This window comes from Thamnophis sirtalis, unplaced genomic scaffold (genome assembly GCF_051295495.1).
Source record: "Thamnophis sirtalis isolate CommonGarterSnake01/CBP01778 unplaced genomic scaffold, rThaSir2_p1.2 scaffold_6, whole genome shotgun sequence".
Taxonomy (NCBI): domain Eukaryota; kingdom Metazoa; phylum Chordata; class Lepidosauria; order Squamata; family Natricidae; genus Thamnophis; species Thamnophis sirtalis.
The window spans coordinates 14179113-14198210 of record NW_028261386.1 but is presented as its reverse complement, the minus strand read 5'-3'; the positions used below and the strand labels follow the sequence as shown (position 1 = coordinate 14198210).

The 19098-nt window shown below is 43.0% G+C and overlaps 1 protein-coding gene across 5 annotated transcripts in view; it reads left to right on the top strand.

Annotated features, from left to right (window-relative positions):
- Window positions 1-19098, top strand: part of CUX1 (cut like homeobox 1) — a 358739-nt gene that overhangs the window by 171009 nt on the left and 168632 nt on the right. For all 5 annotated transcript variants that reach the window (XM_087717241.1, XM_087717238.1, XM_087717242.1 and 2 more), the window contains exon 5: window positions 16728-16865. In XM_087717241.1, coding sequence (XP_087573367.1) covers window positions 16728-16865 — 138 coding nt within the window. The remainder of the gene's footprint in view (window positions 1-16727; window positions 16866-19098) is intronic.

Below are 19098 nucleotides of genomic sequence, written 5' to 3'. Positions count from 1 at the left end.
AAAGCAGGCGCTGAGCCACTTTTGCTTGAAGACCTGGTTTTGGAAAAGCAGATACAACCTCTCTGAAAGGATTTGAAGCGCAGAGAATGAATTATTTTTAGAGCCAGCCCTTCGGAAGCCATTACCAGCTGTATAAAATATTAATTGCCTGTGTGGTTCTGCTCATGTTTCATAACGGTCTGCCTGACGGTTGTCAGTGTTACAGGGGCCTGTAATGAAGTCCTTTTGTTTTACCATTCGACAATCCCTCCCTCCCTCCCCGCACCCCCATTCAACCCCAGGAGATGAATGAGTTACCATTTGGCAAATTGGAATTTAGCAAGATAAATAGAGGAGATTGCCAGCCTCGTTGCATTAGAGCTGTGCGCATGTGGCATGCGTTGCAGGTAGGCGAAAATAATAACAGTTCTGTGGGTTGTGGGTCGGCATAGCGGTATTTGCAGATCCACAGTTTATGTGTAGATACTGGAACTTTCAAGGATTCTGTATAAATGGGAGGGAAGTATTTATTTATTTTTAACAAACCCAGATCAAACAGCTCCGCTTTAATGAAAATCCATAGGAAATTAAAAATAAATTTTAAACAACTTTCCGGTTCTGCTGAGTAAACTCCAGTCTTTTTCTTTCCAGTTTGCTCCATCGGTTACCCAGGGAGATAGGCTACTTGCTAAAGTCCAGAAAGCAAGTGGCATGCTTGGAATGCCCAAATAGCCAATTGGCCAATGTAGGTGGAAATGCTGCCCCAGCCCAAGGCAATAAAATGATGTGGCCTTCTAGAAAAGCCCTAGGACTGCTCTCACCTGCTGCCTTCCAGCTGTTGTACTGAAATGAGGACAAGCAAGCATGTTTTCCCTTGCAGTTTTGGGAAAGCTGCACCATTATATGCAAACAGAAAGAAAAAAGAAAAAGACATCTTAAATTTGGCAGCTTATTCCATCACTCTGACCCACCTACCTTTCCTCCCAGCTTTGGATTTTGGAGGAATATGGATAAGATACTCCTGCTAAGGGACGCAGTGGCTCGGTGGCTAAGACGCTGAGCTTGTCAATCAGAAAGGTCAGCAGTTCAGTGGTTCGAATCTCTAGTGCCGCGTAACGGAGTGAGCTCCCATTACTTGTCCCAGCTTCTGCCAACCTAGCAGTTCGAAAGCACATAAAAATGCAAGTAGAAAAATAGGAACCACCTTTGGTGGGAAGGTAACAGCATTCCGTGCCCCTTTGGCGTTGAGTCATGCCAGCCACATGACCACAGAGACGTCTTCGGACAGTGCTGGCTCTTCGGCTTTGAAACGGAGATGAGCATTGCCTCCTAGAGTCGGGAACGACTAGCACATATGTGCGAGGGGGAACCTTTACCTGACTCCTTGGCCTGTTTCTCTGAACTTAGACTTTCTCAGTTCCCAGGGACAGAGAGGGAAGTGATCCGTGGCAGACAGATAAGCAAGTACTGTATCTGTGAGGAGGGGCAGCAGGACATAATTCTGAATAATGGTTTGAGCCATTGGAATTCTTTACATAGTTATAGATGTTTCTGGTTTTACTCAAGCATTTTCCGCTGTGATTGATTCCTGTCTCCTTCCCGTTAGAAGACCTGAGCCACGTTCTTAGAAGCCAGAAATGAGGCAGCACAGCTGTATATCGATGCTGCAATTTCGAACATCGAAAGGAGAGCTTATGATTTCCCATAAAGTAATGGGTGGGTCAGGCAATGAAGCCCTTCTCTGCGACATGCTTACCTGTCTGCTTGTGGGTCCTTATTTAGAACGGAAAGGCCTTCAATTATGACTATCCAACAATATCTATAGGGGGCTGTGGGCAATACAGCCCACACTTTGTGTCCTCATATTCCTCCCCTGGAATGACCAGGTTTGGATTACTGATGATAGGAAAGTTTCTACTCTGACTGCAGAAAAACCTCCGGAGCTATTAGCGATGAGAGGAGGCAAGGCTGGACAGATTGGTGAATGCTCTAACCGAGGATAAGGGTTAGAGCAAGGCAGTGGTGGGTTGCTAATTGGTTTACTACCGGTTCACTCTCTCTCATGCTCACGCACGCAACGCTTCTGTGCATGCACAGAAATGTCCAGGTGGGTGGGCAGAGCCTCCCGCCACTGCCGAACTGGGAGCAGCCCACCTTTGGAGCAGGAATGTCAAACTTGTGGGCCGGATGTGTCGCATGCTGGCCATAGCCACCTCCGTTTTAGCGAAAGGGGGTGGGGGGGAGTTGCAATATGTCACGTGACGACACGAGTTTGACACCCCTGGGTTAGAACATTTCACTGAGAAGAAACAGGTTCTTCTTGCCACAAACCAGCTCCTGCAGCCAAAACTATTCCAATAAGTGATGTACTTAGGTATCCCCTTCTCTCCCTTTCAATTGATCCTTCCTTCCTTCCTTCCTTCCTTCCTTCCTTCCTTCCTTCCTTCCTTCCTTCCTTCCTTCCTTCCTTCCTTCCTTCCTTCCTTCCTCATACACACACACATGCACACACGCACACACAGTTTCTACTTTTTGTCACCTCTCTCCCCCCCTCCCCAATATATCACCATTGTGTGCAGTTCATTCTTGCTTTTGAATACTGTTGGCTCAGCTGGAAAATGTGGACTGGAGTTTTGGATTCAGAATTGGTCTCTCAGTCACCCCAGCATGTCTTAACTGGTTTTTTTTTTTTAATTTGAACAGCAACCTAACTGGGAGGGGCGTCTTATTAATGTGTGGACAATGCCTGCTTGAGCTGGGCTTTTCTTCCTCCTGTTAGATTAAGTGAGCAAATGTGGTGGTTTTTTTTAACCCAGATCTCTTTTTAGTCCTGAAATAGGATTGCTCTCCTTTTTTTGGCAATGACATGGGTGGTCCCAGCATCCTCCCCATCCTGAGGGATTGTCATCATTTTTGCTCATCAGCATGTTAATTGCTGTATGACTAATTATGCCCTGAATTTCAGTTGATTTTCTTAATGAGACAGCTGGGTTAATTATGTAATCATATGATTACATTCGCCTAAAGTGCCCCAGTGCAAAAGAGTCCACGTGGGCGTGTGACGTCATTGAGGAAGCAAAACTCATCAGGGGCACATTGAACACTTCACCTAACAGCACAGGCGAGGGAAGGAGGAGGAGAGAGCTAAGCTCTGTTTCCTTTTTAAACTCTTTAAAGTATTGATATATATGTTACATCCATCTCCAGTCTAGTGCCCTCCAGATATACGGCGACTGCTTCCAGAATTCCCAGGAACCCAACTCTATATAGGTATCCTGGGAGCTGCAGCTCTAGTACAGCTGAAAGATTCCAGGACAGGGAAAGGCTAATTTTGGGGGTTCCACCACAAAACCGCGGTAGACTAAAGTGCGCTCAACGAAAGCGCATACGTGATGTCATCACAGCGCGACGAAAACAGCACGCTATGAGCGGTAAACTTAAAATTAACGCATAAATCTAAACCTAACCCACCTAACCCTAAGCCTAACCCTTAACCTAACCCTATACCTAACCCTTAACCTAACGCTAAACCTAACGCTAACCCTTAACCTAACCTTAAACCTAACCCTAACGCTTAACGTAACCCTAACCCTAACCCTTAACCTAACCCTAAACCTAAACCTAACCCTTACCTTTATGTGAATCGGCTTGCTTTAAAAGCGCTTTTTAAAGCGCCCTTTTTTCTCCGCGGTCGTATTTGTCGCGCTGCTGATGACGTCAGGTACACGCTTTAATCGGGCGCGCTTTAGTGGACCGCGGTTTTGACGGGTCACGAATTTTGGGCACATTCCATGCAGCGGTGGGATACATTTACCTTCCCTACTGGTTCACAAATGTGAGTGCACCTGCTGCGTCTGCGCCAGAGGTAGGTTGCTCCCAATTTGTCCCAGATCAGGTGAACCGATGGTGGTGGTGGCGGGAGACTCCGCCCACCCGCCTGCAGAAGCGTAACACCTGCGCACATGCAAACCAGTAGCACCAGGATTTGCAACCCACCTCTGGTCTGTGTATGCACACCACCTTTTTGCGCATGCACAGATGGTTGCACATTACATCTGGTGGGCAGAGCCTCCTACAGCCACTGCTGCCGGTTCACCCAAACCAGAGAGAACCAGCTGAATACACTACCCCTGGTTCCATGAGCATGGAAGTAATCCCAAACCAGCTTTTGCCAGTTTTGTGAACTTTTTGGCATGCTGGGCTGCATTCTTAGATTAAAATTGATGGCATGCTTCATCCCCTAAGGAACATAAAATGGTAAATCTCATATTTCAATTTGGGGGGTGGGGAGTGATGACCTGTGTTTCCTTGCAGAGTTCAGGGCAGTTTATGAAGATGATACATTTCGATAAAAAAAGTAGGGCATAAAAACCCCATGTACAATTGTAAAACCCAGCAATCAATTATTTGGAAGCAGGTTATCAAACACGCTACAAAAACCACTTTTTATTTATCTAATAAATTTACATAACTGCCCATCTCATCCAACATGATTCTGGGCACGATAGAACAAAAAAAAAAAAACCCAATTAAAACAAATATAAGAACTGACAGGAAAGCTCAGGGAATGTCTCCTGTCTGACTTATTGGCCTCCTTGTTATCTGTTCAGCCAGCAGCATTTGGAAATGGAACTGCTTTCCAGAGAGTAATATTTTGTTTTGAGCATCCCTGCATGCTTTTACTGGAATAGTATTTTCAAACATGGCAACTTGAAGATGTGTGGATTTTTAAGATGCTTCCTCCTCTTCTTCCTCCTCCTCTTCTTCTTCCTCTGTCAAGAAGGATAGAAAGTTCTGGTTCTTGTATTTCTGGCGGCCTCCACCATTGTTATTTGAAGCTGTTGTAGTGTGCCTTTGATTTTTGTCTCTCCTTCTTCTGGGTCTGCCTTGTGTTCTTCTCCTTTTGTATATGCCTTGCATGGTACAGAATCCCAAGACATTCTCTCCAGGTGAGCAAACCCCTTACTTACCTTGCTGTTTTTGTATGCAGCTTAACATTGGTTCTGTTCCAATTATTTCTCTTATGATGCTGGATGAGGGTACCAATTTATCCATCCTCTGGGATACCAAAGCCTCCCATTTCTAAGCACTGAAACAGGATGTGCGCTTAACGTACCTTGGCGCTGAACTTCAGGACTGCTACATTCAAAAGCCCAAGCTGAAGAGATGTTTCGGGAGACTCAAGCCTTTGGCAAAGTGATTGAGCTAATTGTGCTTACTGGAACTCTTGGCTTGTTAAAATTAAACATAAGAACCCTGATTAACTGTACCCAATTTGGTGCCAAAGTGTTCAGAATAAATTAAAGGAACTCATTCAACAGCATAGATAGAATTTTGGGACTAGATCAGGATGCCCCACTTTTGAGGCACCCACCCCCCAAAAAATCTGCTTAAGATGTATGACAGTCCCTCCAGCTTTTGTTTTCAGTGAGATGGTAATGCTCTGTCTGGGTGGCAAATATTAATTAATGTGGCAAAAGGCACTTCCACACTTGGGGAAAACAGGTGAAAAACACCCTGCACATAGAAAATAGGCTTTTCTCTGATATGCTAATTTTATATAGCTGGGGATTTTCCCAATTTGTCTAAAAGGCATTCCCCCCTCCCCAATGCTCTTGGTTTGATCACCTCCATGAGAACAGCAGTGCATGTCAGATGACTCAACCCAAGCTTTAATAGATGCTCATTCAGGACATACTTTTTTGGGGTTAGAGAGTTCCTAAGTTAGTTGCTCACGTTGTGCTCAGGCTCCAAGCAATAGCGATGTGTTTAAATACAGGTAGGCCTCAACTTCTAGCACAGAGACTTATCTGCTTCACAGTACTTTTACAGCCCTCTTTAAGCAGTTTACAGAGTCAGCCTATGGCCCTCAACAATATGGGTCCTCATTTTACCAACCTTGGAAGGATAGTCAACCTTGAGCCAGTCGGGATGAGCCTGGCAGAGTTAGCTGGCAACACTGCATTCTAGCCATTGTGCCACCACAGTAGACTTGGGACTGTAATGGAGTGTAGAATTTCCATCAGATGGAAAGAGCTGTGTGCAACGAAATTCCATTTTAATGTGTGCCGATTGGTGTACATTGAAAGTGGCAATATTAAGTTATTCTAAGTGTAACATGTTGTGATGGTCATATGTCCATCATCCACATAGCCGACCCAATTTTACTACTTTTGTGTGATGGCCGTTAAGCAAATGTTGCGATCAATAAATGCATCTATTTTCTGCAATGGGTGGGCTTTTTTTTGCCAGAAACAAGAAGTAAATGCTGCTTTCTGGACAAAAATGTTGTAAATAGTGGTTATGTGACAGCTGGATGCTGCAAACTAAATTTGGGCCAATATCTGAGTTCTCATAATGTGATTGGAGGGGGCAGCTCTCAGAACCTAGAATCAGGATTATAAGGTACCATTGTAATTTTGAATGGTCACTAAGTGGACAGTTGTAAGTCCAGGACTACTTGTACTTGAGGTTACTACTTGCATATTCATTCATTCATTCAATTTATTGGCTGCTCATCTTCTCCTATGGTAACTTTGGGTGGCTTACAGTAATAAAATATGTCTATAATACACAATTAAAATATAAATAATTAAAATATTAATACATTTTGTTAACATGTAGAATATAATAAATTATGTAGAGCTCACCAGTTTGTAATTCAGCATGGTATTCATGCTCTCATCCTCCATCACATTAGAAGTCGAATAATTAGGAATTATTACTATTCTTATTGTTGTTGAAGTTGTTATTAAATTTCAAGACTTCCCAAATGCATAACACAGCTCACATTATAAAGTAGTGAACCAATAAGAAGAAGAAAAATGCATTTGGAGAAGACAATGCCATAAACAAATAAGGCCTTTTAAGGACTCAATGTGTATCCTAAGTCAAAGCCTGAGAGAATAGCCAGGTTTTCAAATATTTCTTGGCCATCCTCAAGGTAGGAGCTGTAAGAATCTCAGGAAGGAAGCTGTTCCAGAAGGCAGGCACTAGGACACTGGGAAGACCTCCTTCTCGGATCTGAAAAGATGAAATGTTGAATGAAAGGGACCTGGAGTGTACCCACTATGCCCAATTGTTTAGGACAGTGGTAGTCAACCTGGTCCCTACCGCCCACTAGTGGGCGTTCCAGCTTTCATGGTGGGCGGTAGGGGTTTGCTGTAACTCTGCTTTATAAATTTTATAAAGTAAAGTTACTTCCCTACTTTATAAAGCACCATGACTGTGGAACCGGCGGGCGGTTAGAAAATTTTACTACTAACAGAGATACAAAAGTGGGCGGTAGATATAAAAAGGTTGACTACCCCTAGTTTAGGACAAGGAAGGACTATTGTAGGAAGGCAGTGTCCTGTGCCCATATCAAAACCATGTTCTTCACAATAGTATTTATATTACAAGTTTAATCTCCTAAGTTTTTTAAATGTGTGGTACTCATGAGAAAAAATGGGATGTTCCTGTTATCTCTTAACACCACCACCACCACCACCCCGGGGCATATATAAATGGCAAAAGGAAAAGCCTCTGGTTTTTATGTAATTGCTGCAGAGCAACGTTTTTTGCAATTTATACATTTTTATAATTTTATAACTTTAGAACATTCTCTATGAACGTTGGTACATTTAGGTTCCAATGTTATACATGTAAGAAAACTCATTATTCTAACTTGGGTTGTTTGCATTTACTCAATTAGCACAGCAATGCTTATTTAACTGCACATCAAAAGCCCTTCTTTATACATAATTTTAGATACCCCCATATCTCTTTTCACAATACTTCTTCCCTTTTGAGTCTTGAAGCATCGGAATCACCAGTCCAGCATGGAAATGAAATCATGCCATAGTCGTTATAACTGTACTTAATTAAGTTTTCTTTAAGAGAAACTGTACAAATTAAAGTGGAGAAGTCTGGTTCAGCACAGCCTCTTTAACATATCCCAAAACAATATTCAAAGCGGCTGACATTTTAATCATTCATCTCAGCTTAAGCAAAGTTTGGAGCTTAATACGAGGAGATGGTTTTAACATTCTGCTCATACTTTATTCTGTGACTGTTTTGCTTCTTTGACATTAACCTTTAATAGAGCTAAATTAAATATACATATCCTGATGAATAATTATGAGAGTGCCAACATTTTTACTTACCATATAATGCTTTCCAGGGATTTGAAAATTTATTGACTAAAGGTTTAGTCATTATTCATTTTATAATGTAGTTGTAGGGAGGGAAGGAGCTGGTGGTTGATAGAAATTCCTGGTTAATTGTAGACCAGGAAAGCCCTGCTGATTTATATACTGTGTGAAACCTTTCAAATGAATATACTGGATTTGCATCAGGCACACAGTACGTGTGCATCTTCGATACCTCTTAGTTCCTATATCTGCTCTATTTCTTTGCTCAATTGTAATTGAATTAAATGGAAGCTCTGTGTCTCTTCCTGGTATTTAGTTTTGGTTTGGAAATGCTTCACTGTACATAAATGGCTTCACTGTAGTACATAAATGGCAATAATGTTAAATGAGTGATATGAAGAGATGTAATTAACTCCTTGGCATTCTCAAAACTCTTCTTCCAGTACGCCTTAAGAAATAAGCACATGTTCTGAACAATATATTTTGGAATACCTTTTAGAACAGGGGTCACCAACCTTTCAGACCTCAGGGACCACTAAATTCATAATTTTAAATCCCACTGACCACTAATATGTACTTTTAAAAAAGATAAATAGTATTTAGTGCAATATAAAAATGCAAATAATTTTTCTGCGGACCACCAAAATTTTCTCATGGACCACCAGTGGTCCACGGGCCACCGGTTGGTGACTGCTGTTTTAGACTGCTTATCAAAATTCATGGATGTTTGCGTGGGTTACTAACAGGGGTTTATGTGCTTAGAGATCAGGTAGGGCAATGCAATGGCACACTTGAGTGATGATTTTGAGCATGTTTCAAGAACAGGCATCTTGATCATATTAATCCCTCCTTCCATAGATTCATCAACCATCCATTGATAAAAATGCTAAATACAGTTGTAATACTTGTAAAGGTGAGACTGGTTGTGATCTAAAATTTTGCACCGTTACCTATTTGTGAGCAGTTAAGGTGTTTCAAGGGTCCTAGTTTGTTTTGGCATCACATTTTTGCTCTGAGAACCCACTATTGTTTTCTCAAGATTGGATTATTGCTTTCATGCAGGGATGCATAGCTGCAATACAAATGAGAGGCAAATTCTCTTTCTTTTTTTTTCTTTTTTTTCCCTTTATTTGTATGCCGCCCTTTTCCCTGGGGGGACTCAGGGCGGCTCACAATTCAAAAGGGGGGGGGGACGACAAACAGTAGACAATACAACATGTTAAAAAAAGAGCACAACAGTCACACAGTTCGGGTGGGGCTACAATCTTAACCCCAGGCCAGCCGGGACAGCCAGATCTTTAAAGCGGCGCGGAAGGACTGGAGGGTGGTGAGGGTCCGAATCTCCACGGGGAGTTCGTTCCAAAGGGTCAGAGCAGCCACCGAGAAGGCTCTCCTCCGGGTAGTTGCCAGTCTGCACTGGCTGGAAGATGGAATTCGGAGGAGGCCTAATCGATGCGATCGTATCGGTCTAGTGGAGGTAATTGGCAATTGGTAATTTCTTATGTTACTTCAGCAAAGAAGTAAATCATATTTTTAAATGTTGCAGCGTTGACCCTTGAGTTTTATCCTTATGATCATCTCTCACCCATCGTCCCTGTTCTTGATAACATAGTCTAAGGTTAAGCTTTCCTGGCTTTGGGAACCTGTCACAGTCTCACCTAACCATTTTGTGCAGATGATCAATGCACGAGCAACACCATAAGAACCTTTGCAGGACCTAGTGCAGGGGTGTCAAACTCGATTTCATTGAGGACTGCATCAGGGTTGTGTTTGACCTCGGGAGGCTTGGGGGGGCGTGGCCATCACTCATGTTAGGGATGCCTGTGGCGGCCCAAGCGCTCCGCCAGCGAAAACGGAGCTTGGGAGGGCACATCCCAAGCTCCTTCCCAGCTCCATTTTCACTGGCAGAGGCACCGCAGCCCGATCCTGCGCTGTTCCCAGGGCAGCCCCGCAGGCCTTGAGTTTGACACCCCTGACCCAGTGGCATGGAGGCTGAGGCACAAGCAGAATTCTCCCAACACGTTTCTGGAAACAAACTCTCAGAAACTCTTATTTAGCTGAGTCACCAGAAATAATGTGCTTCTCAGATCAGAATGCCTGCCTGGAAAGATACAGAAATACAGAGTGGGAAGCGGTTCAAACTACCACTTACTTCAGGAATCTGAATTAAAGCATCACTGACAAATGGCTGTCCAGTTACATCAGAAGCTGCCAAACAGTCTGACAGAATTAAGCTTGCTATCCCTATCCCGTCCTCTGCTAGAGCACTACAAGTCTGTCCGAATCCAAAGAGACCCGAAACAAGTATCAGATGAGTATTATGAGCCCAGAGAGGCATAATTAATTGCATTTCTATTTTGCTTTCCACCAGTTAAAAGCAGACCTATATACGGTATGGGAGCTAACATTGAAATAGCTTCACAACTTTAACAGGAGGCAGGTTCTGATGGAAAAATAGCACGAGCAGATCAGTAGTACAGCTAATTACTGAAGAAAATGAAGAGCCCCCAGCTGACTATGTTTAATTAGAGACCAGACAGTCCTCTGTTGGCGATGCTTTGATTTTGGCTTTCTGCGCTGAGCAGAGTTGGAATCGGTCTCCTCCACATTTTTGATTCCGACTTGCCCAAGCAGATAGTACTTGGCAATTCTTGGGGTTAAGACAAGTTTCCTGAAAAGGCAAATTCTCAGTTACTTCTTGGAACTTCTCACTCTACTAAATGATTTGATTTAGTTGCAGCTGGGCAGTCGGTTCAGCCCAGCTGACCAAGGATTGTACAAGAAGATAACAGAGCTCATTCCTTCATGCTCCGTCTCCCTGTCTTTATGCTGCTAGTCCTGGATTTTATCCCAAATCCAGCATTACAGCACATTGTGGACATATTCATGGATGGAATTTAGGTGTGGATTGTAGAAGGCCTTATTGAATGGTCTGTACGCTGAAGGCTATGAATACAGGTAGTTCTCAACTTACGACCACAAATGAGCCCAACCTTTCTGCTGTTAAAGCGAATTTTGCCCCACTTTACAACCTTTTTTGCCACAGTTGTTAACTGAATCACTACAATTGTTGATTGAGTAACATGGTTCTTAAATTAATCTGGCTTCCCACATTGACTTTGCTTGTCAGAAGATCACAAAAGGTGAGCACACGACTGAGGACACTGCAACTATATAAATATGAGTCAGTAACTAAGGAGCTGAATTTTGATCATGTGACCATGGGGGGTGCTGCAATGGCCAGGTAAAAGTGTAAAAAAACCTGTCATAAGTCACTTTTTTCAGTGCTGTGGTAACTTTGAACGGTCACTAAACCAACCGTTGTAAGTCGAAGACCATCTGTAACACTAAACTATAAATATTGGGATACTGCTGGACAGGCATAGGAAGGGCTTAAGATCTGAAAGAGGATCAAAGTCTGCATACTTCGGACTCCATCTCTTCAATCGTGCTGATTCTAAGTTCACATGAGTAGAGAAAAACCTTTACTCAATATCAGGATTCTGTCTTTCCCATGAATATCACTTGATGTGTACTTCCTGAAGCACGGGTGTGAAACTCGCAGCACCACATTGCCATCACATGACATATCGTGATGTTTTTTCCCCTTTGCGGAGCTGGGTTGGGCCACCATTTTGACACCCCTCTCCTAGAGCATTCATGCCTCTAACCTGGATAATAGGAACATTGATTTGGAAAACATCTTCCCCTGTCTTGCTCTAGATGGTTCTGATTTTGGGCTTGTGCTGGCTTGACATGAGCTGATCTATCTTAACCCGTCGTATCTCACAAGTACGTGGTACTAAAAAGGTAAAGGTTCCCCTTGCCCATACATTATATTGCCAAAAGTATTCGCTCACCCATCCACATAATCAGACTCAGTTGTGAGCGAATACTTTTGGCAATATAGTGTATGTGCTAGTCGTTCCCGACTCTAGGGGGTGGTGCTCATCTCCGTTTCAAAGCTGAAGAGCCAGTGGTCATGTGGCCAGCATGGCTAAATACCAAAGGCGTGTGGAACAGTTACCTACCCACCAAAGTGGTCGCTATTTTTCTACTTGCATTTTTACATGCTTTCGAACTGCTAGGTTGGCAGAAGCTGGGACAAGTAACAGGAACTCACTCTGTTACGTGACGCTAGGGGTTCGAACTGCTGAGCTCTCTGATTGACAAGCTCAGCGCCTTAGCCACTGAGCCCTTATTAAAAAGTCTCTAATTTAGAGTCTCTGCCTCCCCAATTTGCCACTTTTTAAATTGCTTTCCAAATTCCCCCTGAGTTAAACTGTGTCCTGAAAAATTAAATCTAATGTAAGATTAATATTTTAATAGTGCTAATAATGAGGAGGGGAGGTGGAAGACTGCAAGCCTAGCCTAAAAACCACAAATGAGAAAGCAGTGTAGTATAAACTATGCATGTGCTACGAGGAAAAACAATAAGCAGATCTGCTTTTCTTTTCTTTTCTTTTGGCCTTGCACGATGGAGGCAATAATGTAGGAAGCCCTTGGTGAGCAAAGTAACACAATGCAGCACACCCTGCCTTTCTCTCCTCAACATAACCCAGTGCTGTTCTTCTGTAAACTCTGGCACTGGACTGACATGTTACAAAGTGCCCGGGCTTGCATTTACTGTGTTAAGAGAGGTACAATGGGCTTATTATGTGTTTCCAGCAACCGAGGGTGGTCTGTAAAATTAATGATTGTGGCAGCTGCAAATTAAGTGAGCTCCCTAATATGTACTGTTGTTGATCCACCAAGATCAGTGTGTTTAAAATTCCTTGGTGGGAGACTAAATCTTCCTAGCCGTTTCACAAGTGATGCTGGCGCCCAACTGCAGCAATGTACGCAGGTCTTGTTTTATGAGACCTCCTTGGATACCAGGGTTTTCCTGCTTTGACTGGCAGTCGCATAACCAACTCAGCATCTCTGCTAAATGTCCTGTAGCTTTATGTGGCAGGTGCATCGTGGAGCGTCTTTAGGGATAATGGTTAAGATTCCCCTCGCACATATGTGCTAGTTGTTCCCGACTCTAGGGGGTGGTGCTCATGTCCGTTTCAAAGCCGAAGAGCCAGCGCTGTCCGAAGACGTCTCCGTGGTCATGTGGCCAGCATGACTAAATGCCAAAGACACACGGAACGCTGTTACCTTACTACCAAAGGTGGTTCCTATTTTTCTACTTGCATTTTTTACATGCTTTAGAACTGCTAGGTTGGCAGAAGCTGGGACAAGTAATGGGAGCTCACTCCGTTACACAGCGGTAGGGATTTGAACTGCCAAATTGCCAACCTTTCTGATCGACAAGCTCAGCATCTTAGCCACTTAGCCACCTTCTTTTTCACTAGAACTCTTCAAATAGAGGGTAGATGGAGTGTTTTGGATGTCCTGCACACGAATCGCTGTTACCTTCCCACCAAAGGTGGTCCCTATTTTTCTACTTTGCATTCTTTATGTGCTTTCAAACTGCTAGGTTGGCAGAAGCTGGGACAAGTAACGGGAGCTCACTCCGTTACATGACGCCAGTGATTCAAACGCTGAGCTGCCGACATTTCTGATCGACAAGCTCACTGTCTTAGCCACTGAGCCACCGCGTCCCTCAACAAAGTAGTGCAGACTAAAAAAACAGTGCCATATGAATGAGGTCTATTTTCGTTGTAACATCTATAGTAGCAGAACCTTACAATGTGCTTCCTTGCACCTCCTTTCCTCTTAATGTGCAGTAGGGAAAAGTCTCTCTGAGATGTTTACTCAAACTAATTTTTTAGGCCAGGCTCAAGCCCCACTTATCTGATTGTTGCCTTCAAGGCAATTCCCTCTTTCCTCTGCTTGAATTTGGAAGCATGCAAGAATTCACAATACTGCTTCACGCAATTTCCCTACATAACTATACAACTACCAGTTTCAATGCCTGAACTGCCGACCTTTCTGATCGACAAGCTCAGCGTCTTAGCCACTGAGCCACCGTGTCCCTTTCTTTAGGAATACTTGATCACGTTGGACTGTTTAGACGTAGCAGAAGTCCTTGACTTAACAGCCATTGGTTTAGTGACTGTTCAAAGTTACAACGGCACTGAAAAAAGTGACATAACCATTTTTTACACTTATGGCCATTGCAACATCCCCATGGTCATTCAATCAAAATTCAGAGGCTTGGCAACTGGCATGTATTTATGACGGTTGTAGAGTCCCGGGGTCCTGTGATCCCCTTTTGCGACCTTCTGACAAGCAAAGTCAATGGGGAAAGCCAGATTCACTTAACAGCCATGCTACTAAATTAACCAACTGTAGCACTTCATTTTATAACTGTGGCAAGAAAGTCCCAAAGATGCTTTTTTTCAAGAGGCAAGTGGACTTTCTGGTTTTTCTTTGAAGACCTTTCGTTTCTTATCCAAGAAGCTTCTTCAGCTCTGACTGAATGGTGAGGAACGGAAGGATTTATATTCCTTGCAGATAGCTGGTCATTTGCATTCTTTTAGTGGGTCATTAAGGTCACCTGGAAGTTTATCTGAGTGATACAAATGGGTGTGGAGCCTTCTTGGAACTGTTGAAAGGACTGTGTTGTAGATTGCAGACAGATGATATCGTATCCCTCCCCTTATTTGAGAGACGGCTATTCAATTTTGACGTGGATGGCTTCTTTTAACCCTCTTTCAAACCAGCAACACAAATTTGCACCACTCAGGTGACCCTGTTGACACAGCTAAACCTCCAAGTGACCTTAATGACCCATTAAAAGAATGGAAATGACCAGCTGTCTGCACAAAGTATAAATCCTTCCATTCCCCATCATCCAGTCAGAGATGAAGAAGATTCTTGGATGAGAAGCAAAAGGTCTTCAAAGAAAAAAAAAACAGAGAGTCCAGTTCCTCTTGAAAAAGCATCTTTGGGACAGCCATGACCTGGATGACTGAGAATCTCCATAGACATGTGGCAAGAAAGGTTGTAAAAATGGGGCAAAACTTGCTTAATAACTGTCTCACTTAGCAACAGAAATTTGGAGCTCAGTTGGGGGTCACGCGATAAGTCAAGGATAACCTGTACTGCTTCTGAGGGTTTGGTAATCGCTGGAGAACTCCACCGCTTACAGATGGCTGTGCACTTTGCAGCAGTCCGTGCGTAGAAAATAGAGGCCAATTTGCATCCACCCCAGGGTATTATCTTATTAAATCTTATTTCACAAGGCCTTCTCACAACCATTCATATGTCCAGAGAGTTTCCCTCAAGCAGAATTCTGACCATTGCCTATTTTATCTGGGATGGCTACACATTAGAGCAGGGGTGTCAAACTTGATTTCATTGAGGCCACATTAGTGCTTGACCTCAGGAGGCAGGGTGGGGGTGGCCAGCTAATATGTCACTCGTGTCAGGGGTCCCTGTGGTGGCCTGAGAGCTCTGCCAGCAAAAATGGGCTGTTTCCAGGGTGGCCCTGCGGGTCAGATCTAACCACCCGGATCCGGCCCCTGGGCCTTGATTTTGACACCCCTGCGTTAGAGGTCATTTTCTAGGTAGATTAGAAGAGATTCCCCCAAAGAAATCTCTTTAATTTCTGATTAGTAAGCTTCATTAAGTTTACATATGTTTAAATTAAGCCTGGAAAGTTTTGCTTCTTTTTCTTGCATGCTTTCTATGTAAAGGGAACAAGGCTGTATGAGGTTGAGGTTGAACCTCAATCTCATTCAAAATATAAATACCAAAATAAGTAGAGCTATTTTGGAAATAGTTGTTACCTCTGAAAATAAGCTTTCTCGTTGTACAGCTTAAAAGTTCTACCTTTCTACTCTGAAACATTATTTCTTAGAGAAGCTTGGGAGTAGTATGAATGTTGAAGAACTGCAGTCCTATCGACTTTCAAGAGACAAAAAGGCGACAAAATATGTTCACGTACCACACATTAAGGGACGCAGTTGCTCAGTGGCTAAGACGCTGAGCTTGTCGATCAGAAGGTCGGCAGTTCAGTGGTTCGGATCCCTAGTGCCGCGTAACAGAGTGAGCTCCCGTTTCGTGTCCCAGCTTCTGCCAACCTAGCAGTTTGAAAGCATGTAAAAATGCAAGTAGAAAAATAGGGACCACTTTGGTGGGAAGGTAACAGTGTTCCGTGCGCCTTCGGCGTTTAATCATGCTGGCCACATGACCACGGAGATGTCTTCGGACAGCGGGAACCTTTACCACACATTAAGACTGGTCTAAAGCATCTATGATCCTCCCAGGCATTGCTCAATTGCAGCTCCCACAATCCCTGAATTTGGAGGCAAGCCAGGTGAGGTTGGAAGGGCAACCATTTGTCTGCTTCTGTACCGCAGAACTACACAGCCAGTTACAAAAGTGTAACATTTAGAGATCTTAGTACATCACTACTAGTTTTGGGAGAGTTTGTGCTTTTCTGTTTTTGTTAAAAAATGTAGAAGATTTGCAACTCTATCTTTGCTGGAGGGAATGTGGTCAGACAATATAAAAACATAATTTGTGTTTTCATTTGTGTGCATTTCCGGGTGCATATGCCTAGCCTCATGTTTGCCTTTGCCAAAGTACTTACCATTTGCTTTTAACAAGTGCAGCTTCACCAATAAACTCGGCTTTCCTGGAAAATAAAATCAATCCCAACTTTGCATTTCTCTCCTTTAGATCCTGTTTCAGCTCTAGATCTGGGGCAGCAGCTCCAGTTGAAAGTCCAGCGCATGCACGATATTGAAACTGAGAACCAGAAACTTAGGGAAACCCTTGAGGAATACAACAAAGAATTTACGGAAGTGAAGAATCAAGGTAAGTTAAATTGTGCATCAGGGAAGACTCTTTCAAATTAGGTGCAAGCCCCAAAGCTTTCCTCCATTTCAAGAGCATATTGTTCGTAAATCTTCTAATTGTTAACTAGTTTTAATAACAATAGCAATAGCACCTAAACTTATTTACCGCTTTGTAGTGTTTTACAGCCCTCTCTAAGGGGTTTACAGAGTCAGCCTATTGCCCCCAACAATCTGGGTCCTCCTTTTACCCACCTGGGAAGGATGGAAGGCTGAGTCAACCTTGAGCCTGGTGGGATTTCAACTGCCAAATTGCAGGCAGGCAACAGTCAGCAGGAATAGCCTGCAGTACTGCACCCTAACACTGTGCCACCGTGGCTCATGAAGAGTCACATCATATGGCAATAGCACTTAGACTTATATACCACTTCGCAGTGGTTTACAGCCCTATCTAAGCGGTTTACAGAGTCAGCCTATTGCCTCCAACAATCTGGGTCCTCATTTTACCGACCCCGGAAGGATGGAAGGCTAAGTCAACCTTCAGCCTGGTGAGATTCGATCTGCCAAACTGTTGGCAGCTGGCAAGCAGCAGAAGTAGCCTGCAGTACTGCACTCTAACCCCTGCGCCACCGCAGCTAATTAGAATAATATTTAGCAAAGAGCAACTAAAACCCAACATTCTCAAGGATCCTGACCAGGAAGCGATGTCTAAAAAGGAGTTTGTCAGAGGGAAGGAAAATAGGGACAGGCTTAGTTATTGGGTGAAGTTGAGATTCCAGTTTGGTAATGCTTTAGCCCCGGTTTTGTTTAGATTCAGAGTTTGACCTCCATTTAAATCTGTTTCATAATCAGAATTAAAATGTACTTTAAAAAAATAGCTGATCATTTGTTCTGCTTAAAAAAAAACATTCTGGAAGCCAATATTCAGACAAATTTAGTGCATTAATTTATACCTTATGATTCCAGCAACTTCCTTAAGTACAAAATATGTGTTGTTCACAACAAAAGCTAAGTGATGCACCATTTTCTCTCCAGAATAATCTTGTGATGCTACCTCTTGCAACCTTCACTGTAGTTACAGTTTGTTTATCCCTAGGGCAGAATGCAGATAGTGAAGTAATGTAGGTTACTTATTTAAGTGGATGGGCAAACTGTTGAAGGTGTCTGCTGTACATAGAAAGGCCATTATCTCGTAGAATAAGCACTCATCTCCCCAAATCACTCCAGGTTTTGTTGGAGGAGGAGGAGGAGGCTGAAGGGGAACTGATGAGCCACATGTACAGTATTTTGCAGTAAGCCATATCCTGAACCAGCAATGAGAAGAAAACTCGTTCCAGGGGGGAGAAAAAACATTCCCCCAGTAGGCCTGGGGTTGCCCGAAAACTGTCCAGTTCTGGTCATTATGACAGTGGGCAAATTATTTTAGTATCCGCAGGCTTAAGACTGCAAAGTTGAGTAACAATTTTAAACTTTTAATTCTGCGATCAGCTATCAAAAATAAAAGAGTCTACTTCAAAGCATTTCCTTATTCGTTTTTTTTCTCTCTCGCAAGGAATGCAGCTTTATATAACATCAGAAATAATGGGAGTAACCCCTCCCCAATAAATTATGTGTGTTTGTGTTTTAACATTCCACATCCTTCCCATCACACATAATAATTAGCAAGGTTTAGCTAAAAAAAGCCATAGTTTGAGCAGTGTAGATTTGTAACTGCCTGTCCAAATAAAGAATTCTTCAGTTGCTGATAAAAGCTAGGCCAAGTAAAGGAAATAATATAATGGTTGCCCCGGAACAAGAAAATCTGCCCTTCTGTTTGGTGGATTTTCCCTTAGAAAGAAAGGGCACAGAGGGAGGTGCCCATCAACCATTCTTACACCCATTCTGACAAAAAAAAAAACCACTCATTTGGAAGAATAGGTTCTCAGAAATGTGGCATTCACTTAATGACCAAAATGATTCACTTCACTACTACAAAAAAAAAAAAATCGTAAAATTGAGTCTGGTCATACAGATGCCTCGATTTACAACTGTAGCAGCTTATGGCTGAAAATCCAGTCCCGTTTACAGTCATTGGTAAATATTACAAGGTATCGCTGCTGTTTCATTTTTCTGTGCGCTCGCATTAGAAAAGCGTGTGCTATGCTTCCTGACAAAGTCCATTGATCCTGCTCAAACCTTAAACATTTAAAGTTCAATTTAGCATTTAGGGAATAAAAATCTCCAAAGGGACTCATAGCCATTGATTTTGTGTCAGG